This window comes from Brachycentrus maculatus, unplaced genomic scaffold (genome assembly GCF_059751285.1).
Source record: "Brachycentrus maculatus isolate JH-2025_06_01 unplaced genomic scaffold, ASM5975128v1 h1tg000097l, whole genome shotgun sequence".
In the NCBI taxonomy this organism is placed as follows: domain Eukaryota; kingdom Metazoa; phylum Arthropoda; class Insecta; order Trichoptera; family Brachycentridae; genus Brachycentrus; species Brachycentrus maculatus.
In genome coordinates this window covers 322037-349621 of record NW_028280851.1, presented here as the reverse complement: position 1 = coordinate 349621, position 27585 = coordinate 322037, and the positions used below count along the sequence as shown (strand labels likewise).

The 27585-nt window shown below is 30.4% G+C and overlaps 1 protein-coding gene across 4 annotated transcripts in view; it reads right to left on the bottom strand.

The window, feature by feature from the left end:
* by (focal adhesion protein tensin) overlaps positions 1–25513 on the bottom strand; it is a 352917-nt gene extending 327404 nt beyond the window's left edge. For 3 of the 4 annotated variants that reach the window (XM_088258483.1, XM_088258484.1, XM_088258487.1), the window contains exon 1: positions 25374–25472. In XM_088258483.1, coding sequence (XP_088114609.1) covers positions 25374–25457 — 84 coding nt within the window. In that variant the 5' untranslated portion in view covers positions 25458–25472. Of the gene's footprint in view, positions 1–25373 lie in introns of all 4 variants that reach the window. The other variant, XM_088258488.1, reaches the window with a different exon arrangement.
* Positions 25514–27585: the final 2072 nt, after the last annotated feature.

Below are 27585 nucleotides of genomic sequence, written 5' to 3'. Positions count from 1 at the left end.
CATTTTGGGTAGAATGATGTATGTTGCACAGAGTACAAAGTATTACTAAAACCATACAATGGCAGATCGTTAACCCTGTAAATATCCAGACTTCTATATCCCTATCCCTTATCATAGCCTCCACTCGTAAAAGAGAGGAGGCTTTTAAATTAAAAAATATCCCTATCTGAACACTCTTATTCATCTTTACAACATTTTGAGTGTGTCCAAATACTTGTTCACAAATCTGGATTATCTCCAATTATAGGAGTTATTTTTCATATTATTTTATTGACATGTCATCAAAGATGAAGAAGATCTTCTTCATCTTTGATGAGATGTCAAAAAAAATCATATGAAAAATAACTCCTATACTTGAAGGTAATCCAGATTTGTAAACAAGTATTTGGGCACACTCAAAATGTTGTAAATAAATTAACTGGTCAAATTATAAGCTAAAATAATAAAAATGAAAATTATATTTTCTGGCGTTTCTCATGTATGTGATTATAATCCAGGATTCGGACCGTACATGCAAATAAAAGAGTTTCTGCTCAATGGAAAGCTTCTCTCATCCTACCATAGATGTCTCTAGTGAAGTTTTAGTGATGCAAGCACTATGTTTCGAGATTAATCAACATATATATAGAAGTTCCAAGAATTTGAGTATTGTGGTAGTCAATCATGGGTAGAATTGGTAAGTATTACAGGTGTGTAAAGTGATTTTAACCATATTCTAGATATTATTAATATTTAAAGCATTTACTTTGTGGTAAGTCATTTTTACTTATTTATTTTTTTACATTTTTTTAAATAATATTAGTAAATATATATACTCAACGGTGAGTGGTCATATACTGATATTATTAACATTTTTGTAAAAAAATAAATAAGTCATTTAAACCAGCCTATGACGGTCGTAAGCCTCGTAAATGCCTAGATTTCCATATTCTTCATCATCTATGTTGAGATGTAAAAAATAACTTAACTTTACGTAGATAATCCAGATTTGTAAAATACTTGTATTTGAACACACTAAAAATGTTGTATTTAAATTTATATTAGAATCGCAGATTTCTTCATAACTTTTCTTTGAAGAATGATTCATTTTAATTTCATCATTATGAACTATAAACGTCAATATGTTGTGAGATCGTTGATGGAAAAATATATTGATTTAAAAATAATCTTAATACGATGATGGCAATGCCAGTATGCCAAGACTAATGCGTTGCGCAGATGGGAATGACGCAGGCAGTCGCTGACTATTTTACTTTGACATACATTTATTTGTAGGTTCACTTAACGTATTTCAAAGAATCGAAGCTGTCAAAATATACGTCACTAAAAAAATATCGGTAACCCATTTTATTCCAAAAATATATATATGGATATGGGGAAAGAAGAAAATTCTACGGTAGGTACCGTAGAACGGGGCTACTTGAACTTTAATGTGTTACTTGAGCCCAGTACAAAAAAATATTTTATTATATCTGTATTTGGTCTACAAAAATGAACGTATCGACATGATTGATTGTTTCTCTGACAGGTGACACTTATTGTCCCGATACGTTCATTATTGTAGACCTAATACAGATTTAAATCTCTTTTTTGTACTGGGCTCAAGTAACACATCAAAGTTCAAGTAGCCCTGTTCTACGGTACGTGTCGCGTTATGGAGGATAACAAAGTATTCGAATTCGTTTAAAAACACAATGAAACATAACTTTCTTGAATGTTTTTTGCTAATACTTAATGGCACATTTTGTAAACTTTATAAAATAAAACAACTTTGTTTTTACAACATTTTGAGTGTGTAGAATTGGTGAACGTTACACGTGTGTAAAGTAATCACTTAAACCAGCCTATGACGGTCGTCAGCCTCGTAAATGCCCAGACTTCATCATCTTTGAAGAGATGTCAAAAAATAGCTGTTTTTAATTACTTTTTTATTGGTAGGAACCTACATTTATTCTCCTACCGGTTTTGACAAGAATCTTATCACCAGGGTTAGACATGTATTCTAACTAGGTATATGTACTCTAACTAGGAAATATAACTAGCTAGATTTTAAAGTAAAAATGGTATGAATGTCTTATTTACACTGTAAATACACAAGCCTACAAGTTTATTCTGTAAAAAAATTAACGATCAATTTAAAAATAACGATTAAAAATAAAAATTGAAATTATGTTATGCGACTCGTCTTAGATCTATCATCAAACCTTCAATTTCAGTAATTTTTAGTATAGGTTTCGGATGTGTTCAAATTTTCAGCGAGTAAAACCATTTTCTTGTAAAAAATAAAGTTTCTCAATTTTTACATTTATTTTAAAAAATATATTAGTTTCATTTCACAATGCATTTGAAGCAATGAAAATATTTTAAAAAAAACAATGAAATAATAAGAAACATGCTTTCTGCCATGATCTGGTTTACATGCGTTAATATTATGCTACTAAAACAGATGGCGCTGCAATTGTGGTAAATCTACATTTTAAAAAATGTATTTGCAACATTTTGAGTGTGTTCAAATACTTGTTCACAAATCTGGATTATCTCCAATTGTAGGACTTATTTTTAATATTATTTTTTTACTGTAACAGGTTGAAACACCTATCACAGGTGTTTTTACCTGTAATTTTAATGCAATCGATTAATCAATTTAGAAGATTTAAGATTTCGAACAAACGAACATTAACATTTTTATTTATGTAGAATTAAATGAAGCATTTGTAATTCTAAGTCTTAGCAACTGGTATTCAGAACCGACTGATGAAGATGAATAATATGTCACTTCGGTAAAATGGTAAAAAGGTGCCTCAAATCAATCTTCTTTGACAAAGATCATTAATTTTCTTATTTCAAAACGACAGTCTAATATAAATTTCTGGAGATCTGGAGAGGCAGAAGAGGTCGCTGTGACATTTAAGATTAATTATTTATTCCAAATAATATTTATAAATAAGAAAGAGAAAATATGTATTCATGTATATTTAAGCATGTTGTGAGTCTTGCGGCTCTTACAGGAAATCGGAATACGCGATTGTTTTAAAACAAAATTTCAAACAATTTTCAAATCATGGGTTGAAAACACATTATTATGACTTAAACTTAGAGCAAAACCTCGATATAACGGACTAATAGAGGGAGGGGTGTCCGTTTAAGCCGAAGGTCCGAAAGGTAACTGTTAGGGCGTTTGTACACTACACGGTTTGTAATTACACGTAAGTTTACCATCCGGCACGTCAGTTAGCGTTTTAAAACGATGATTGGCTTGGATCGGCTTGTGCTTTTGTCCATCTTTCTTCGGATCGCTGCATATGTTTATTTGTTCGTTGCGCGTAAATTCGATCAAGCTAAACTGTCGTAGTCGCTTTAATTTTTTAAAACCGGACTGCCGGATGGTAAAATTCCGGGTAGTGGACAAGCGCCCTTAGCGCCCTTAGCGCCCTTAGGGCGCTTGTCCACTACCCGGAATTTCAATCACTAAACTGTCGTAGTCGCTTTTATTTTTCCGTGTAGTGCACAAGCGGCTTTATGGTACGTATTTCTTTCCAGCTTGAGATTTTTAAGTCAAATATATTAGCAGCTAGAAATGCGTAATACGCAACGAAATTAGCTCTTTGATTAGCACGATACGCTTTAAATGAACGAATAAAAGAACCAAGTTATTGAATTCAATCGCCCATATTAGGAAAGTATTGTAGTTCACTTTCAATTTTACCCCCTACATTCCAGACTTTTTTTCCTAAATTAACTTAAAGTTGAGTTTACTTTCAAAACCGCATATAATATATGTGACATTTCAAACTACTTAGTGTATTTTGCCAGTTTATAGAACATTGAAAACTTTATAATATGCATCAATAAGTCAAAATTGCATATTTTCGCGTTAACGTTTTTTGCCAGTACACCCACAATATGATGAATGATCATTTTTGAATGATCACTGATCGAACATGAGTTCGTATGTATTTTTTAACCAATGGATGAAATTAAATGAAAAGAAAAAAATATGTTTTGAGTACATGTAGGTACCATTCAATAAATGATTATTTTTTATAAGAGATATACTATATGACTAAATAAGTGCTTTTAGAGGGAGAACATTCATGTGATTCTTCATGATTAATCACAATGATTACGCCATAGATTAATACCCAACATAGATTTTCACGTGTAGACATGTAAGAAACTTGTACGTACTCCCTGAAAACACGAATACGGATTTCCTTCTAAGTATTCTTGAACGAGAACTCCCGTCTCTTTGACTTTAGTTTCAATCTCTGGAATCCGAACAAAGTTTTCATTTGCCAAAACAATTTAGAACACTAGAATTATAGTTCTCAAGGCAATTATAGTTCTCTAGGCGATCCTGACTGCGTATTGTATTATGTAATGAGTACCTTCCCATTATTCAGTTGATATCGTTACAATAGCATTGTAATCTTTTCATTTAGGAGCTAGATACACCAACTAAGCCAACTGGTATTATATATACAGGGTGACGTAAAACTAATCACCTTATCCGAAGATGTTATAATTTTTGCAAATGACGTCGTACGTTAATCATATTTGACATTTATCAACTTAACAGCTGCTGCAGGATACAATCAAAATGATAAAACGGGCACAAATGTGTATGTTGATACTGGCTGCAGCCACTTGACGAATATCATCTTTTCCACTTAATAGAAAAATTGTAAACATCCAAATAAAGATTTCCATGGCACATTTTTTTTATTTAATTAAAAAATATATTTTAAAACAAAATCTGATGATTAATTTTGCACCACCTTTAATCTGATTGTATACTGCAGCTTTCTAATTTACAAATGTCAAATATGATTGACGTACGTCACAATTTGCAAAAATTATAACATCTTCCAATAGGGTAATTAATTTTGCGCCACCCTGTAGCAATATGTACATTTGTAGGGTAAGAGTGCTGAAATGGTCCGTATACGAACACTAAATGATCGCGAATTGTTTCAACGGCGGAAATCCTGCTTAGCTTTCCGTCTGCGAAATGGACTGTCTAAATGTCCAAATCATGTGCCATTTATTTCTGTGCACATAGTTTATTATGTAATTATTCTACTTTAATTAACGTTTTAAAGAGAGTGGGTTATCGTAAAACAGAACATTGTGTACCCTACTATACAGGACGCGAACCATTCTTGAACATGTTGAATAATTGGGTACAATTTAGGAATTTTATGCCCATTTTTTTAAATGAATGTAATACAATCTAGATTTAGAAATCGTGCTTTTAAGGTTAATTCATTGTTTATAGTCTGCTGAATTAATATACGGCTATTAAATAATCCTTTAAAGTGTTTATCAACACTAATTTGTTCATTAAAAAAACCATATCGTCATGAATATATTCGTATAAAAATTAACTTCAGAAATTAACTTAAATCAATTGAGAGTAATTGTTCCTGTCTTGGGCAGCTCTAAACAGTGGCTCGACGGTGCTGATCTCGTATATTTCGCAAAAATTTTAAAAATAATTAATATTATCACTAATTTATGAAGGCTGTCTGAAGATCGGATCTATACTCGGTGAAGACCAAGTATAGATCCGATGACTATTCTCTTACACGACTGTGAAACATGGCACCTCACAACGGCCCAGAGCAGCCGTGTACTTAGCTTTGAGAATAGGTGTCTACTAGGCGTGCGGTGGTTTGACTTTGTGAGGAATAAAGAGATAAGGCGTAGGACGCAGCAAATCTTGGTCACAACTATCGTTAAGAAAAGACGATTCAATTGGCTTGGCCATGTGCTCCGCATGCCTCCCGAGAGCCTTAATCAAGCTTGCCTCTTTACAAGGTATCAGATTCGCGCCGCCCAGGACGGCCACTGCTGACAATTCGTCGGCAATTCTCGTCAGTACTTCGGGACGCGGATCTGATAGGGAGGATGCAAGGGAGCTGGCAGCCTACAGAAAAGCCTGGAGGCTGTTTGTGGACTCCATATGCTTCACATACGGAGCGGATATGGTTTAATAATAATTAATCAACAATTATATGTTGATTTCGAGAAACAAAAAAAATGTAACAAATATTATCATTTATTATTCAAACTCTCAAAGGAAGTTTCACATCGTAATGTTTTGATTGTTACTCTTTATAAATTAAAGAGAATAATAAACATATCATAATTATTCCACGAAGAAGATAACATAGAAACATTATATTCAACGTGCGCGATTTTATCAGCATAAATTGAATATTTTCCCAATAAATTTTAACACTAACGCTCTATAAAATATCCCAACACTTCCTGCTGTCTACTACATACTATACAATAAACATCTAAAAAATGTATTATATTTTACATAATATTATCTACAGATCTCCTAAATCCGCATAAAAAGCTGTTGTTTTTGTTCCAGCGTTACATTATTGTCGAAAACTAACCAAACAATGAGATTTGGCGAAAATAGCAAAGCTTATCCACGCTAGACCAACCATGCCGAACAAACCGGATGTTTTTTTGGTCTGAAAAAAATATCATAAAAAGGTTGATAATTTTACACGTTACTTATAAAATATACGTCAACGTCTCGTATGTTGAGGCGATAAAATCTTTTAAAAGTAATGTGATAATTACTTGATAGTATACAAAATAAAAACTTTAAGACAATTATGTATATTTTTTTACAATTTTTTTGAGCGATTCTTATCTTATGCTCCCAAAGTGAAACACAACGCCTGGGAGTCGTTAACGTTTTAACTGCTTAAACAGATACATTGTCTTTCCTTTTTCCATTAGATACGTATTTTTTCTGTCACCTTAATTTCCTGACAACCCAGATCCGCAAATAGTTTTAAAATCCCAAGATTATTAAATATAATAATGTATTTACTCTACGTTGTTACATAAATAACTTTCTTATGAAATCCCTGTCCATGACAGCCTGAATAAAAAAAACATTTTTAATGTTTTGTACTTATTGTCAATATATTTTTTTCTAACAAATAATGCTTAATGCCCATATTTTTTTCTTCCAAATTTGCTGCTGTGTACATTTTACCTAACCTTATATCGCATGTAAATCTTTTTCATAAAATTATATAGTAAATGCGTAAAGGTGATGTCAGTAAAATATAGGTGGCATGCCGGCAATCTTCAATGAAACAAGGAAAAAAATACTTACGGCAAAGAACAAAGTACGATATATTACTAATTCGTATCCTGACACCACTTCGGTAGACTGGTCAGGATATATGGATATTTTAGGATAGGTATATAAGTCCTGCCCTAAATCTTCTAAAAGTATCTGTCCAACGTAAGCCGAATAAAAAATCCTGGAGGAAGTAACGGTATTTCAATACCTCAGTTTGTTGGATTTAAGACTTGGAACGTATATTGAAAAAGAGGTAAAACCAGGACTAAGACGTAAGTCTTAATTCCCAAAGGAATTGCTGTCGTCTTCGATCTTAGGATTTTTTCAATGAAATTCTGTATTTTCACCGAATTATGTATTATTAATATCATGAAATTTATTTCTTTACATAATCGGTAATGGTTTTTTCCCTTAGAAAGTAACATTTTGTTATTACTTTAATCTGTCAAAATTTTACCTTTATCCTTATCAAAAATGAAAATAGATTATTTTAACATTTGACATATCGCTCACTCCTTTCAAGAACGTCATAAATCAAAATACTTGATTTTTCAGGAGAACGTTTTTAAAGTTTGAAAATATAATACAATGTATTAAAAATAAATATCAAGCCACTTACTGAACTTTTTACTGTGCAACAGATCACTTTAGGTAAAACCTGAAGGTTTTTTCTCCATTTGAAAAATATTTAGTTTTAAAAAAAAAATCAAACAAAACTTTTTCTTCAAAATGCAAAAACAATACTTTCTGCCCTATAGCAGGTAAATATTACGTCAAAAATATTCCTCTTTTGCTGGGATATAGTACATTTTCTGGGCATTCCGGAAAACATGCACAACTGAAAATTGACGATTTTTATTTATGACGTTCTTGAAAGGAGTGAGCGATATAAAGTTTTTTTTTTAAATTTTGAAATTCTAATGCTAGTGCCAATATCTAAGGTGCCAATAATTACATTTTTTAAATTCTTTAAAATATTTTAAAATTTTAAAACCGTTAAAAAACAAAAATAGCATAAAATTAACTGAATATCATCAAGAATATCATCATTTGAATCAAATAATCAATCAAGAAATAATTTAGTTTTAAATCTGGTTGTGGTCAGAGTTTCTGGGTTCCCACTTTACCTTACAACTAACTACCTTTTGATACCCAGGTCTACAAAAATAGTATAAAATCGAAATGTTTGTGTGTATTTATTTTATTCTGCTAACCCTTATCCGCACACAATGGTGCATAGGGCACTGAACAACTTATATCAAAACCAATCAATGTTATAATAAAAATAGTTATCTATTTTAAAAAAAAACAATATGCGTTTGACCAATTTGCTTAAAATGTTAATAACCTATTCTTTTTTGACATCTCATCAAAGATGAAGAAGAATATTGAAGTCTGGGCATTTACGGGGCTGATGACCGTCATATGCTGGTTTAAGTGATCACTTTACACACGTGTAACATTCACCAATTCTACCCATTATTGACAACCACACTACTCAAATTCTTGGATGTTCTGTTTATATGAACCAATTTAGAAACCTTGTTCTTGATTCACTAGAACTTCACTAGAGACATCTATTGGTGAGATGTAAAGAAGCTTTTTACTAAGCAGAAACTCTTATATTAGAAAAATAATATGAAAATAACTCCTGTAATTGGAGATAATCCAGATTTTGTGAACAAGTATTTGGACACACTCAAAATGTTGTTAATAACCCTACATGAACACTTTTTAGTAAAAGCAAATATAGCTATTTTATGGCAAACAGTATGGCCAAAAATGTTTTTTCCTTGTTTTGAGTAAGTAAGAATGACAGAAAAAAGTGTTTCTTCCCATTATATAATTCCCTTTCCTTATTTTTGATCTCGTTAATGTCTTCCCCCCTTTCTAATGTATCATCTCATCTCTTGCGAGAAAAGCTCTGCAATCTTTTAACCCTTATTCCCTCCCTCAGAAGCACCATAAACCCACAAAAGAAAAAAGCTGCTTACACATTTTCTTTCGCGTTAATCACAGGCCCCAAATATTATTCTTCGTTTCAGTTTATAAGGATGTGGTTTATTTATTTAATTCGGAGTTTTTATTGAAGTTAATACATGAGCGAGTTTATATCTAAAAAAAACTGTAATATATACAATTCCATAAAAGTTATCAAGTCTCAAAGCAATTTATTTTTCTGCTGAATATCTAAACACAGTTTTATCAAGATATATTTTAAAACAAATTCGAGTAAATCACTCTAATTCTTAATTGCACGAATACACATGTATTTTCTGTATTAAATGTTGTTACTGGATGTTTTTGAAAGTGTATTTTTTTCGTGATAAAATTTATGATATTTTTTTTTACCATACCATACATAATACCATTTACACAGAAGTATGCATGATACTATTCTAAATAATTGCTTAATTTTTTTTTTAAAGATACTTACATACCATAAATATCATTCCTTTTCTGTTAGTTAAAAAAAAACAAAAACAACACCCAATTTTATTTCAACTAAAAGTATATGTTTTGCTACGTATGACCAAAAATGTCTTTTGTGATAATCAATAAACACATTATTTTTTTTTTGTATTTGAAAATAATTTAGTAGAAAACAATTGATAATAATTCTACAAACATGGAAATGTGTAAGTACCTGCCTACATTTTTTTCAATTAAAGTATAGTCTAGTTTCTAAATTCACATGGGGTTTAAATAATTCATCTTGACGTAAAATGACACACTTTCATTTCAAATACGAGAGTTTTCAAAACATCTACGTGGGTTTATAATATTCTCTGAATTTCTGATAGGTGTCAACACGTAAGTTTGACGTTTATGGGAAGGCACTGAATAAAATATGGAGTCGCCATGGTAACAAGTACCTGTAGCGTATTGATTTGGTCAAGTTTACACCGCATATTTTTGCGAGATTATTCGACCGCCTGTATCAATTTTTATATGGTCTTCGTTACGTACGTATCAACCCTTTTTGTCAGATCATCATATGAGTATTTCTACTTTAGGAAAATCATCTCCTTGGAGCATTCTATGCAAATAATTGAGACTGTTATAAAATAACTAACTAACTAACTAACCACTACACGGCTTCCTCGAAGTGAAAAACCTGTACCACCACTTAGGTTTAGATCAGGGCTTAAGAAAAAGAAGACCAATTTCTTGATGATTTTTCATAAAATCGCACGATTACGCACGATTTTCTACAAATGAAAGGTCCATAGGATACCCATTGTTCTTTTACTATACGACTTCCTGTCATTATATTTTATTAGTGCTATTTTTCATTTACATGTTATGTGTATTTTATTATTCGTCTCATATCATGTTCATATACCATGTGTGTGCATCAAACAATACATTTACCCTGATGATTTGGGTGTTTTGTATCAGTTGAATGCCACATCATCTTGGCTTAATTTTATCATGTTAAGTAATTGTTCTTCCATCACAATGATCTCCCGTCATTCATACTGTCAGAAAAGTTACTGGTTAGGCAGAGAGAAAAGGATTAAGGACGATTCACACTCTTTAATAACTTTATTTATATATATATATATATATATATATATATATATATATATATATATATATATATATATATATATATATATATATATATATATATATATATATATATATATATATATATATATATATATATTTATACATATATATATATATATATAAATATATATATATATATATATGTATATATATATATATATATATATATATATATATATATATATATATATATATATATATATATATATATATATATATATATATATTTATATATATATATATATATATATATATATATATATATATATAAATATATATATATATATGTACATATATATATATATATACATATATATATATATATATATATATATATATATATATATATATATATATATATATATATATATATATATATATATGTATATATATATATATACATATATATATATATATATATATATATATATATATATATATATATATATATATATATATATATATATATATATATAACGTGGTAATATTTTCCTTTTGAAAATTAAGTGTAAATAATATGTAAAGTGGGTGTATAATAATAAAATAAACAATGTGTTGCTTTGTAATTAAAGTTTATTCTTAATTTATCTTTATAATAATTTTTATATCTATCTATCTATCTATCTATCTGATTCTGACAGTTAATAATATTATCGGAAGTCTTTTGTTTTATTCTGAGCGACGCATGCGCCATCTGTGGTAGAACTGTTTTATGTAGGTACTTTTTGTAAGTACTTAATAAAATGTATAGGTAGGATAAAATGTATAGGTAGGTACCTAGTTATTTTATTACATCTCCCCCCTTGGGGATGAAAATTCATAGTAAAATTTTCACTCGTCCTCCGGATCATCTTCTTGTAGTGAAGGGACTGGTATAAGTTTAGTGATATGAAAATTTTTTATTTTTTTTTTCTTTCTTTCTTTTTTCCATCTTTTTTTCTTTCTTTTTTTTTCTTTCTTTTTTCCGTTCTTTTTTTTTCTTTCTTATTTTTCTTCTTGACCCTTTTAATGTAGACACAGTTTTTTTCAATCCTTTTGTTTTTTTTCTTTTGAATTCCTTCATTTTTATTCAGATCTCTTAAAGTATCTTCTAATTTAACCAAATTTACAACTTTTAATTGTTCATCTGCATTTTCATTCGAGTTTAATACTGGACTCCTGCTTAGACAATCTACTTCTAAATTCTTCTTTCCTGGAGAATATTTTATTTTATCTTTCGTAGAAGTTTTTTCTACTTTATTTTTATTTTCATTTTTCAAGCACTGTTTCTGTGTTATTTGTATGTCTTTATTTTTATTCTGATCTTTTAAATTATCTTCTAATTTAACCAAATTTACAACTTTTAATTGTTCATCTGCATTTTCATTCGATTTTAATACTGGATTCCTGCTTAGACAATCTACTTCTAAATTCTTCTTTCCTGGAGTATATTTTATTTTATCTTTCGTAGAAGTTTTTTCTACTTTATTTTTATTTTCATTTTTCAAGCACTGTTTCTGTGTTATTTGAATGTCTTCATTTTTATTCTGATCTTTTAAAATATCTTCTAATTTAACCAAATTTACAACTTTTAATTGTTCATTTGCATTTTCCTTCGATTCTAATACTGGATTCCTGCTCATACAATCTGCTTCGAAATTTTTCTTTTCTGGAGTATATTTTATTTTATATTTTGTAGAAATTTTTTCCACATTATTTTTATTTTCATTCTTCAAGCACTGTTTCTGTGTAATTTGTAAATCTTCATTTTTATTATTAATCTTATCATCCTCTTTTGTTTTAAACCAGCACGTTGCTTCAGAGTGATATCGAGTTCCCTTATTTAAATTTTCACAAATCTTACATGGACTTTTATCTTTAATTTTATCACTAGTTCTTAGATTTCCACGTCTTCTTTGATTATCTTCTAATCGTTTTCTTTGATCATCTTCTAATTTTTCTCTCTCACTCCGAACATATTGTAGTAATTGTTTTAATACATCTAATGTTTCATAATCCATTTCCAATTAACAAAATTGTCGTTTTATAACGTGGTAATATTTTCCTTTTGAAAATTAAGTGTAAATAATATGTAAAGTGGGTGTATAATAATAAAATAAACAATGTGTTGCTTTGTAATTAAAGTTTATTCTTAATTTATCTTTATAATAATTTTTATATCTATCTATCTATCTATCTATCTGATTCTGACAGTTAATAATATTATCGGAAGTCTTTTGTTTTATTCTGAGCTGGAACTGTTTTGTGTAGGTACTATTTGTAAGTACTTAATAAAATGTATAGGTAGGTACCTAGTTATTTTATTACATATATATATATATATATATATATATATATATATATATATATATATATATATATATATATATATATATATATATATATATATATATATATATATATATGTGTATATATATATATATATTTTTTTTTTTAACTCCTTACCTTTCAATAACTCAGATACGGTTTTTAAGGAAGAAATCAATTAAACAAAATTTTATCTGGGTATAGAGAAAATTTAGTTGCGACTTAACGAATGCTGGGCCTTAATTATAACAAATGAATGATCATCTAATTTTAAATATCGATGAATAATAACTTATTGAAGAAATAAAAAAAAACATAAAATGAATCGTATTTTTTGCACAACCCTGAAGGAATCCCTAACCTACTGTACAAAATGTATCTGATACTTTTATAAATAATGACGTCTGATTCGACGGATCCGGTATTTCTCGTCAGAGTACCGAATGTCGATATATCGGATTTTGGCAGTCAAAGTGTTAAATCGCGTATATTGCCTAGTGAATAGAAACGTTTATTTTGACTAGCGATTTTGACGACTCGATATAAATACGGAGTCAATGTGTTCCGCGTAAACTTGAATTATATGGGTATCTATAAGTCTAATGTAAAAATAGATATCGTTGTCGAAATACAAAAGAATTTTGACATCTCACGACGGGTTCTTGATCTCAGTTCAAATGCCATTGTGTTCAAAATAAAATTGATACAATAATTATTGCAATATCAAGATCATGATTATAACTATTTAAGCAACCATTACGCCACTTGGTCGCAGGAGTAGGCAGAGAGAATAGAACGCCGTAACTATCAGTCTTTGCAAACAATCTTCGCCTCTTCCAAATTCATGAATTTACTCATACATACATTTTTTTAATAAAATTGTATGTATTAGTAAATAAATTTGTATGTATGATAAATATAAGAATGAAAACTTTGTATGATCAAGTATTTAAAATACTTGAAGTGATCAGGTTAGGATTTAGAATAATCGGCGGGTATGTATGAAGAGATACATAGGTATGGAAGAGGCATGCGCCATCTGTGGTAGAACTGTTTTATGTAGGTACTTTTTGTAAGTACTTAATAAAATGTATAGGTAGGTACCTAGTTATTTTATTACATATATATATATATATATATATATATATATATATATATATATATATATATATATATATATATATATATATATATATATATATTTATGAACACATCCATCTTCATTTTAAAGAGATATAAACTATATATGCTATAAATCCTTATACATAATAGGTAAGGAAAGGCAACTAACATATATAAAAATAATAATAAAAAATTAAATGTTAGTAATATTAGTATATAACCACTCACCGGGATCGGTGAGTGGCTATTTACTAATATTACTAACTTTTTTGTTAAAAAAATAAGTAAAAATGACTAACCACAAAGTAAATGCTTTAAATATTTATGATGTTGAGAATAAAAATTTAATTCTGAGCTACAAACTGCTAACAACATCGTTTTAATAAAAATAAAAATATTCAGCCATTTAATTTGAGTTACTTGGTGGTGCGTCACGAACAGTTGAGGTTTTTTAACAATAATATTTTGACTTAGCCTTTCATCAAATCCGTATTTGTATTTTAATTTGATTTTTAATCCCAAGTATCACTAGGCAAGTATGCTTTGTTAACTGATATCTAGAAATTTATTGACGGGAGCATATTTAAATTGAAAACTGAATAATTTTTTACAAACTAACTTCTTATATGATTTACAAACGGAATAAATACCTTATAATAAAACAACATATTTTTATTTGTAAAGAACTTGATTGGGTGTGTTACATAATTCACTGCAGATTGCAGTTCCATCTAAGTCAGTTCTGACTGAGATGGAATTTATATTATATAATTGATGTTCAATAATAAATAAATTCAATAAAAATAGTGGAATTTGTAAAACAATGCCTAATATGTCTGTGAGACGATATGAGGAAATATATTCATATAATATTTTCTACAATTTTTTCATGTAATTTTCATACATTAAAATACTCCATGAATACAACTTAAGAGAATTGAGACAATATAGTTGTTCAATAATAAATACATTCAATAAAAATAGTGAAAGATATAAAACAATACCTTACATGTCAATGAGACGATATATAATAAGAAAATATGTTGTTACAACACTTGCAAACCACGATATGTTAAAAAATTAAGTTTTTATAGTCAATGGCGGCAACCGGTAGAATATTAAATCTTCAACCAATTTTTAGCTTTTTTGAGAGATTTTAGAAAGTGAACTGTCGATCGTCGAGTTTTGCAAACGTATTGATTCCTTTATTCCATTTTATTCCTAACTTAACGAGTTTTGGCAGATTATGTTAAATATGCACGACAATATTTTTAATTTTCTTCTGATTGGCTTAAAAATTGGCTTAAAAATTTATAAGATATTATACGTGGATTATAAATGTAAATATAATTAATTAATTAAGTAAAAATAATTAATTTTATCACACGATTTTAATTAGAGCGCCTCGAGATTTTGCAAAACGAAAATGGCTCTGCGATTTATCTAAGTTAATTATTAATATGTATATCGAATTCATGTACATATTAATAATTCCGCCGTATTCCGTGTATGTCCGCCTCCGTAGTGTAATGGTCAGCACACTCGGCTACCGTTCTGGAGGTCCCGGGTTCGATTCCCGATATTTCGATATTTATTCCATATTACCCTGGACTGGTACCTGATGCGGAGGGCTGATCACCTTTCCTTCATGTGTAAACGGTCGAGATAACACTGCGTTTATATGAAGCAGTGCCTTATGCACCATTGGGGTGTGGTAAGGGTTTTTAGTATTTTTATTATTATTACTCAAAATCTTTTTTTTAAATTTAGTAACAAAGTTAATAAAAAACCAAAATGGATGAATAATTTTGCACCACTCTAAATCTGCAGTGCCTTATGCATAATTGGGGTGCGGATAAGGGTTTGAAATGAATATCGAACTCAACATGACGCTACTTGTCCGTCAAGTCACGTTAACGTTCGCGTAGTGTGAACCGACCTTTATACGAATTTCTCGCTGCTTGCTCTTGACAGGATTTATTTGGAAACCAAATAAACAATACGCATTTTTTTCTGCCTTTGTACGATGTATTATATTATTACCCTGTCTACATTTACTGAGTGATAGCGTCTATTTATTGCGTTCCGGAGAATGCTTTACACTCGAACCTTTACAAAGATTGTCCTCTACAAAGGATATAATTAATATCCACGGAAATCTCTTAAATTTCAGTATTCTTTTCACTTTTAGAAAAATTTATCCACATCAAAGAAATCTTTCAGTATTCAAATAAAAATAACGTAATTAAAGATCTAATTGAACGAAAACTGTAATAAACATTTTTTTACGAATTTTATGAGAAATAAGGAAAAAAGCGTATAATTTGAGAATATCCACATATTTGTTCACAAAATCTGTGGTTGCCTCTACTTAGGAGCTATTTATATTGATATCTCAATATGAATAGAGAAGAATATGGAAATCTTGGTATATGAATTCATTTATTCACGGCATGATCCGTGGCGTAGGGGGGTAGACGCTCGACTGCGAAACTGGCGTTGCGGGTTGCGAAACGAATTCAAGAAATATTCATTTTGAATTGGTCTGGGTGTTTGTATTGTATTATTTTTCACATATGCCTTCCCTTTCCTAACTATCCTACCTGCAGAATAGCCTCCATAATAGAAGCTCTACGGGTTGTTCCTTTTTTTAAATCAATCAATTAATAAATAAAAATAAGAAACACCTCCTAACTCTTCTTCATCCTTCAACGTCCCAAGGATAAAACTCTAAAATTTAGACTTAGCTTCATATATGGTATTTGAAAATGATGCGGAATGCATCGAAACACGTGTTACAATAGAGATAGAGGTATTTACCAAGTACAACCTAAATTTAAATATATATTGCTAAAGCTTGTCTGAAGGTAGAAAAGACTGAATACGGAAGGAATAAATGTCTTCATTTCCAGTTGTTAATTTCTATATCTTAACTTGAGTTAGGATGAAGCAGCGAAAGCAAGAATAATAATCATAAGATGTTACAATAATACAAAGTGGGATCTCATCTGAGTGATTCCATTCGGCCTGTTGGTGGCCATAAATAAACCATTTACTGGACGGCATCTCTGGAGTTCCTCAAGGATCACCACTCGAGCCCTCTTATATCCCTTATCACGCGAGCGTACGTACGTCACGGCTCCATCGAACACTTCCATTCATGGGGTGAGTGAGGTCGTCTTTAGGAAATGTGTCTGGAATATATTAACTCATCCATACAGACAGATATAAAATATATATTTAATAATTGGTATTAAAGCTGTTTTTAAAGGCGCCGTGGGGCAGCTAGGTTGAACACAGATGAGAAACTAGAATCGCGAATGTAGCCAAGCTGCAAAATAAATACAAGACGATTTAAATATAAAAATAAAACACTATTGAGTAAAAAATAAAGAAATAAAACACTATTGAGTAATAAAACACTTTTCGAAATAGGCCACATTTTGAGTTTATTAATATAAACACGACCAGTTTCGATAACTACAGATATTTTCATTAATATGCGAAAATAAAAACAGTTTGCAATTGTGTCGGGTTGTGGTCCCGTGGTTAGTGACGCGGACTCTTGAGTCAGACTTTCTAGATTCGAACCCACTCTACCACAATTTGATACCCATTTCTAATAATGAGCCACTGAGGTTCATTGAAATAGTACGAAATTGAAGTATTTTTGTAAATAAAAAAACGCAAATATTTGTCTTTTTTTAATTTACCTGCTGATGAGAATATCTGTAGGTTTCGAAACTAGTCGTGTTTATATTAAAAACAAACTTAAAAAGTGGTCTTATACAGTTGTTTTATTTTATATTTAAATCATCGATAATAGGAAACAAAGATATTGTTTTCAATTGGTCTTAATAATGTGATTTATTTTTTATTCTTGCCCTCCACATCCTTTCCCTTCTACCTGGAATCAACCCGCTAAAATATAAACATGGCGGTTTGTTTATTTATTTATTTCATCTAAATCAATAATACTTTGGATGAGAGTCTCAATAATGACTATTCAATTGTACTACAACTAATTATTCAAAATATTTTTCACTCACTCACAAATTATTTTTAAACCAGATTTTTTATCAAGAATTTCACAAAAGTCTTCATTTATTTTTATTATATTATATTATAAAATTAAATAACTTCGGTTTCTTATTTTTTCATACACAAAAAGCAGGCTTTATTTTTGTTTTATGGGTAATTTATAAGGCCGTATTCGTAAAAAATGCATCAAGAGTGCTTTGTGATATTATATATGTATTGTGATAAAAACTATCGGTTCGTGAAAAAAATATTGCCAAATTGAGTAGAACAGTTGCGGTCGTTGCGGACAAGGTAAAAAATGATAACTATTGTTAAAAAGAGCAATAAACTAAACACTTTAAAATTCTGATGAAATAATACAAAAAAATCATGAAAATACACGAAAACTTGGAACGTGATACCAAACTTCTAAAATAATATTCTCTCAAAAATATTCTTGTCACTGGGGAATATAATTCAACTGGCTAAAAAGTAATATAATATATTCAGAAAAAGTTTTTATGATTCAAAGATGGTTTCTGAACTTCAGTGTATTTCTTACTTAGCCTTGGGAATAAGGATGACTTTTTGTGTTTATGGAAGGTTGCTACATTTATTGCCATAAAATTCAACGATGATGGTCTTAGAGTTCCACCATATATACAAACATATGCAGGTACACATAACGTTACGTTTACATTCATCATTTTTACAATACCGGTGTTAAGCGTAAGAAATAAAAACAAAAAACAAATACAAAATATATATACAGTAAACCCCCCTATAACGATGAGATAGGTACTGCGTTATTGGAGGGAATGTAATAGAGGGTTAGTGTTTTTAAATTATATTGTAATTATAAATTTTTCATTTCAGCCATTTCTGTTGGTTAAAATGTAAAAGTACATGAATAATAAGAGGTAATTTTTCAACAAAATAGAAAAATTACCTCTTATAACGTTCCCTCCGATAACGCAGAACCTATCTCATCGTTATAGGGGGATTTACTTTATACGTACATAACAAACCCCAATTGGACTTTTCCACTTTGAAAAATGTATGCCTATACTTGATCGTTAAGGTAAATGTCACTTAATGATAAAATCTGTTATCAATTCTTAAAATTAACCACTTCAGCAGATATATCATGTTTGCTCAATACGATGTTATACATACATACATCATACCTTGTGTTAGATGATGATTTAAATATAAAAGTAAAACACTTGTTTAATGCCACTTAATTCTGTAGTTTGTAGAACTGTAGTTCTGGGTGCATTCATGAACTGAAAAGTGGTTTTATGCAAGTGTTTAATTTTTTAAATATTTAAATCCTCGTGTTATCCCACAAAGTTAAGGCCAAATCAATTAATAATATATTTTAGAATTTAAAAACAAACAAAAAAAGTGTAATATGAATTTTAAAATCCAACGTAATAAATTTAATTTCATTAATTGATTCGGCAGTCGCTTTGTGGTAAAAATCTATCCATTTTTATTAACGTTTTACTTATTATTTTTTGACATCTCATCAATGATGAAGAAGAATATGGAAGTCTGGGCATTTACGGGGCTGACGACCGTCATCGGCTGGTTTAAGTGGCCACTTTACGCACGTGTAACATTCACCAATTCTACCCATTATTGACAACCACACTACTCAAATTCTTGGAAGTTCTATATATATGAACCATTTTAGAAACCTTGTTCTTGAATCACTAGAACTTCACTAGAGACATCTATTGGTGAGATGTAAACAAGCTTTTTTTCCAGACTTCCACATTCTTCTTCATCTTTGATGAGATGTCAAAAAATAATATGAAAATAACTCCTGTAATTGGAGATAATCCAGATTTTGTGAACGAGTATTTGGACACACTCAAAATGTTGTAAATGTTTTACTTAGTATACAATGTTTGAAAATGATGCGGAATGCATCGAAACACGTGTCACAGCAGATTTTAAGAAATAGTGGTATTTACTAAGTAAAACATTAATTAAAAAAAAATTACTCAACAAAATAACATTGTTTTAAATGGCTTACGATATAAATCGCTCTCTCTACAGTTATTATAATGTTAAACCAAATTATTCAATTTAAATTCAACATGGTTAAGAAAACACGAAGTTCATGGGGTGAATTTCTAATTTCCCGAGTATTTTAACCTCCACCGCATTTTAAAATAATTTATTTTAACCTCCACCGCATTTTAAAATAATTTATTTTAACCTCCACCGCATTTTAAAATAATTTATTTTAACCTCCACCGCATTTTAAAATAATTTATTTTAACCTCCACCGCATTTTAAAATAATTTATTTTAACCTCCACCGCATTTTAAAATAATTTATTTTAACCTCCACCGCATTTTAAAATAATTTATTTTAACCTCCACCGCATTTTAAAATAATTTATTTTAACCTCCACCGCATTTTAAAATAATTTATTTTAACCTCCACCGCATTTTAAAATAATTTATTTTAACCTCCACCGCATTTTAAAATAATTCACGCGTGATGAATTATTTCGGGGAATAAGACTGAAATGGATAAATCATTCAGAAATTTATTGCTCGCATTTTATTTTCAGTATTAAATAATATCCAGTGGTATTATTTGAATAGAGGTTTTTTGAATCAATTATTTTGTTTAACGGAGTCCATTTATAAGAATCAAGTGTTTTTTTTAATAAGGGTGAAAAAACAGCTTTAAAAAGACAAGTATGTATAATAAAATGAAAATACAATAATTTCATTAATGGATTCGGCAGTCACTTTATGGTAAAATCTATCCATTTTTAATTAATGTTTTATATGTGGTATTAACTAAGTAAATACTACTATTTTTTAAAGTGGTATTTACTAAGTAAAACATTAATTAAAAATTAAAATTCGATCGATAAAATACCGCAACAATCTAAATTAAAAACCGGGTATTTTTTGGTGTATTCACCAAAACCATAACGATATATAAGTTTTTTTGTTATTAATGTAAATAAATTTTTTAACTGTAATATTTATTCCATATTACCCTGGACTGGTACCTGAAGCGAAGGGCTGATCACCTTTCCTTCATGTGTTAACGATCAAGATAACACCGCGTTTATATGATGCAGTGCCCTATGCATCATTGGGGTGCGGATAAGGGTTTGAAATGAAATATAAATGATTAACACGTTAAACGCCAATGGGGGGCACCGGTGACTTCGCCTGTGTTGGACCGCAGCCCCGCGGGGTGCATCAGTGACCTCAATCAAGAGCCATATTCAAAATGCTTTATCTATGGAACTCGTCGTCAAATAAAAAAAAAAGTAAAACCAAATACATTATTAATACATATTTATTTAATATTACCCTGGGCTGGTTCCTGAAGCGCAAGAGTGATCACCTTGCCTTCATGCAAGTAATGATCAAGATAACACTACGTCAATTTGATACAGTGCCCTATGCACCATTGCAAGGGTTATAAGTTAATACATTATATTATTAAAATACGTATATTACCATTTTTTTGTGAATTTCAAAATTGACAGATTTTAGTGTTGGCGTTTAACGTGTTAACACTCAAAATTATTTATTGCGATATTTTAAATTTTCTGCATTAATTTTAAACACAATGGTATCGATCTCAGGACCTCAAATACAGATTCCGAGATACCACTGTTAAATTTTAACCATAGCCTATAAAAAGTACAAAAAAAATAAAATTCAAAAAAAATAATTAAACTTTTACGATAATACTTCAGGAGAACAATGGTAAAAGTCCAATGGAGAGGATGATGTACCCTTACGACTTACAAGTGGCTCAAGATAAGGTAGGATGATATTATATTTTAAAAAAGGTTAAACGTGGAGAGTGCTTAGGGGAAAAAAAAACATTAATGTACGTTTAGGATCCGGAGTTTAAGGACCAGCTCATTAAAACGGCGGCTGAGCCTACTAAAAACCGCTATAATCAAAGAAATGAATAGCACAAATGAAAACATAAAAAGCTCTTAATGAAATATTCAGTGACCTCATCAATATTCATATCCCATTCAGAGTTTTATTTAATCCCAGTACAGTTCTACATCTTTGCATTGTATTATTTTATCTACTTGTATTTTGATTCAGTGTCATGATCTTTATTAAAATACAAATTTCAGATGAATTACTTTACTGAATTCTTTTTTTTGTAATGCACGATTAATGAAAGGAAGTTTTATGTTTAACGACTAAAATTCGAAATTATTTTATAAATATTCAGAAGCCGTGCATTTTTTTCTACTACCTAATAAACACTTCTATCTAACTACCTACCTAACTACATAATAATCACTTCTATTTGACAAACATAACAATTTTCTCTGATTTGAAGGTGTTTCTTTTGACATTTTATTAACGTGGTGTGGACATGCGAAGTGACCAGATCAATCAGAACTTAAAATCTGGTGGTGTCAAAAGTCTACGTTATCGGAGGACATGTATGACTTGATATGAATGAAGCTAGGAGCGTATCTCAGAACAGAAGAGTGTGGCGCTCCATCCTCTCTGCCTACCTCTGCTGAGAAACGGCGTGATGGTAGTAGTAGTAGTCATTTGACTCTAACGTTAGATTAGACTGATGCTCCGTAAAAAAAAAAAAAAAACGAGACACTCCAGTTAAAAAAATATATAAATATATATATATATATATATATATATATATATATATATATATATATATATATATATATATATATATATATATATATATATATATATATATATATATATATATATATATATATATATATATATATATATATATATATATATATATATATATATATATATATATATATATATATATATATATATATATATATATATATATATATATATATATATATATATATATATTTTGATGAATCTCGCCAGTTAACGAACTCACAACCTACAAGAAGTATGGTATATCATTTACGTGAAGCACAATTCAACTCAGAAACATATTTTTCAAGAAAGAAGACTTGAGCTAACCGACCCCTCCACATCTTAACAAAAGACTTACGTAACTGAGTTGGTTAACCGGCGAGATGAATCAATCATCTCGCCAGTCAAGCAACTCACAATCTACAAGAAATCTGTCACTCACGCGACGTACAATCCAACTCATAAAAATATTTCTTGAAGAAAAAAATCTTAAGCTAACCGACCCTTCCACACCTTAAGAAAAAGAGTCTGGGCCAATGAAGATGATGCATCTTCGACCAAGTGTCTATTTATAATGTGGTACTCCAGCACTTGATTTCTTCATTGGTTGCTTCGAGTTGAAATTGAAAAACTGACTACTTGTTTTATATTCCATTTAGGAGAATTGTTGGCTCATTAAAATAAGTGTGTTTCACTGAATATGGATTCGGATGAAGTGAGATGTAGGGGAGATTCTGTTTGGTGTAATAAAAGACTACATAAATAGATGAAACTAATAAATTTTACAACGAGAAGAAAACACTCAAGAGTAAATGTTTGTCATAAAAATGATCGTAATCACAAAATACAACAAAAGACTCTTAGCAAGTTAGCCGGAATAATGCAAAAACGTTCTTATTTCATATTATTTTTTGACATCTCATCAAAGATGAAGAAGAATATGGAAGTCTGGGCATTTACGGGGCTGACGACCGTCATAGGCTGGTTTAAGTGATCACTTTACACACGTGTAACATTCACCAATTCTACCCATTATTGACAACCACACTACTCAAATTCTTGGAAGTTCTATATATATGAACCAATTTAGAAACCTTGTTCTTGAATCACTAGAACTTCACTAGAGACAGTGAAGTTCTATTGAAGTTCTAGTGATTCAAGAACAAGGTTTCTAAATTGGTTCATATATATAGAACTTCCAAGAATTTGAGTAGTGTGGTTGTCAATAATGGGTAGAATTGGTGAATGTTACACGTGTGTAAAGTGATCACTTAAACCAGCCTATGACGGTCGTCAGCCCCGTAAATGCCCAGACTTCCATATTCTTCTTCATCTTTGATGAGATGTCAAAAAATAATATGAAAATAACTCCTGTAATTGGAGATAATCCAGATTTTGTGAACAAGTATTTGGACACACTCAAAATGTTCTTATTTCATAATTGATAGAGGTTAATACAATACATAATACTGTAATGGATTCTCGTTAATTCAAACATCTTAATTAAAGGTATATTTTATTAATTATTATATAAAAACTGGATTATTTTCCATGCGTACCCGTAGGGTGGCGCAAAATTAATCACCCTACCGGAAGATATTATAATTTTTGCAAATGGCGTCGTAACTAAACAGCTGCAGTTTACAAACAGATTTAGAGTGGTGCAAAATTATTCATCCATTTTGGTTTTTTATTAACTTTGTTACTAATTTTTTTTAAATGATTTTGAGTAATAATAATAAAAATAATAAAAACCCTTACCGCACCCCAATGGTGCATAGGGCACTGCTTCATATAAACGCAGTGTTATCTCGATCGTTTACACATGATGGAAAGGTGATCAGCCCTCCACTTCAGGTACCAGTCCAGTGTAATATTGAATAAATATTAGAGTGAAAAAATCACTTATATTTATTAAACCCCCCTGGGATTCGAACCCGGGACCTCCAGAACGGTAGCCGGGCATGCTGACCAATACACTACGGAGGCGGATTTTGAGTAATGGAAATGTTTATTTGTTTTATATATTTTTTCTTTCAAGTGGAAAATATGATATCTGTCAAGTGGCTACCGCCAGTGTTTAAACAAATTTGCACCCGTTTTATATCCTGCAGCTGTTTAGTTCATAAATGTTAAATATGATTGACGTGCGACGTCATTTGCAAAAATAATAACATCTTCCGATAGGGTGATTAATTTTGCGCCATGCTGTATATCAATATTATAGGTGTCTCGACTAGAAATAAATCATTTATCGTTTTTATGGAAGTGTAGCGCATTCTAAGGGTGCTCAACACTATTATATTATGGTGGAATTAATGCGATGATAAAATATGGATGTTTATTAACTTCTTCTTAAATTTTGAGATTTCAATATAAAAATATAAAAACAGGTAAATATAAAAAAATATCTTGTAAATGTTAAAAAAAAATATAAATCGATGCGTTACTTTTATATGTATGTTTATTTATTTTGTTTTCAAAGTAGGATTTTTTCGACTGCATTAAAATTTATTCCTTTTTTTTCTCTTTTTTATGTATAAAAAAATGTCACTTACCGGAATTAGTGGCTCCAAGGTGGCACATCTAACGGGGGGCCTTCTCTTCCTTCCTAGCCCGAAGCAGTTCCACAGGAAGGGCATGCTCCCTGCGCCCCCTTACTGCTCCGCCCCTGCGCCCCCGCTCGGCTTGCGCCCCTCGCCCCCGACACGCGCCGCCACTGCACAAAATAAACTATGTTTATAAAAATGTGTTCATAAACAAGTTTAAAAATTCTCCAAAATTGTTTCAAACAATTTTCACAAACACGACTTTTTTCGAAAACATATGTAGTTTAAATTGTATTAGTTCGAATGTATTTCGAAATCGAGTTATGAAGTGTTTTCGCCTGTTGATGAGAACATTTGTAGTTCTCTAAACTAGTGTTCTTTACATTAATAAACTCAAAAGTGGTCTTTAAAAAAACAGAAATCAGAAATTGAAACCTAAAATCTACGGATCAAAAGTCTACGAAATCGGAGGACATGACTAGATGTATGTATATGAAGGAAGCTAGGAGTGTATGTCAGGATTCTGTATGTATGTCAGGACTTCTATTCTGAGTGTGGCGTTACATCCTCTCTGCCTACCCCTTCAGAAAACGGTGTGATGGTACACTACTAGTATGAATTTGAAGCCGTGCAAAGTGCAACGTCATCAGCAGCATTATATTAATTTTATTTTTATTTTTTGTTTATTTACGTCAAAATATACAAGGAAATAGTGTATTGTATTGCAACAAGCCATGTTTACACTTCACTTTGTTGTCAATATTTAAAAATTAGTCGGTCGGCAGCTGAGCTGTTGTCGGATATGCTGTAACACAAACAAACAAAGCCCTTTTAACATCCGTCGGAAATCGAACTCGTGACCTCGTTCGATAATAAACTGCGCAGCACCTACTACCGACGATCCTTCCATTCAATAATATAAATATACCTACCACACATTTGTACAACTTCGCGCACATAAATGTTTCAATGGCAGCCTTTTGTGTATTCAATCAAAGCCAACATTAAATACATAAATAGGTACATCTTGTAATAACATGCACACTAAAAAAACATAGTTCTAGTATTTAAACGCAGAGGTATGCAATCTTTGACTGAGGACTAATTAAATCATGGAAATTAACTGGTCAAATCATAAGCTAAAATAATAAAAAATGAAAATGATGTTTTCTGGCGTTTTTCATGTAGGTGAATATAAATCCAGGATTCGGAGCACACATACAATTGAAATAGTTTCTGCTCAATAAAAAGCTTTTCTTATCCTACCATAGATGTCTTTCGTGAAGTTCTAGGGAATCCAAATACAATGTTTCGAGTTTAATCAATATATCTAGAAGTTCCATGAATTTGAGTAGTGAGGTTGTCAATCGTCGGTATTGATCACTTAAACCAGCCTATGACAGCCGTAAGCCCCGGAAATGCCCGGACAACCATATTCTTCGTCATCTATGTTGAGATGTCACAAAAATAATGTTTATCACGAAATTTTTAAATCTTTTAATGTATCCATTGAATAATGTTCTAATATTTTTTTTCACACCGAGTTCGTTTATTCCACTTAGATTAGTGTCTTTAATAGAGCATTGTCCGCCTCCGTAGTGTAATGGTCAGCACGCTCGGCTACCGTTCTGGAGGTCCCGGGTTCGATTCCCAGGGGGGGGTCAAATAAATATAAGTGATTTTTTCTCTGTAATATTTATTCAATATTACCCTGGACTGGTACCTGAAGCGGAGGGCTGATCACCTTTCCTTCATATGTTTACGATCAAGATAACTTGCGTTTATATGATGCACTGCCCTATGCATCATTGGGATGCGGATAAGGGTTTGAATGAATGAAAAATAGAGCATTAAAAAATTAATCACATTAATTAAAATATTTGTAGTTAATAATTTTTAGTTTATTTTTAGTTTATTTTTTTTATTAAAAATACTGTAGACTGCAAAACTCGCCTTCCGCATAAGATGTGTTAAATTGTCAGGATAACGCTACAACATCTCATACGCTGCTGTTTTCCGTTCGATTGTATAATCTTGCTCACAACAGAGAAAGAGAACTTTCTAAATAGTTTAACACATCCACGTATCCATCCTTCTCTCTGAACCTTATTCTAGAATTGCGGTCATAATTTTTAAAATGATAAAACTAAACGAATTTAAATCATGAAAAAATTATTAATTGTTATTATTATGAATCGACATCGCAAGAAGCTAACCCCTC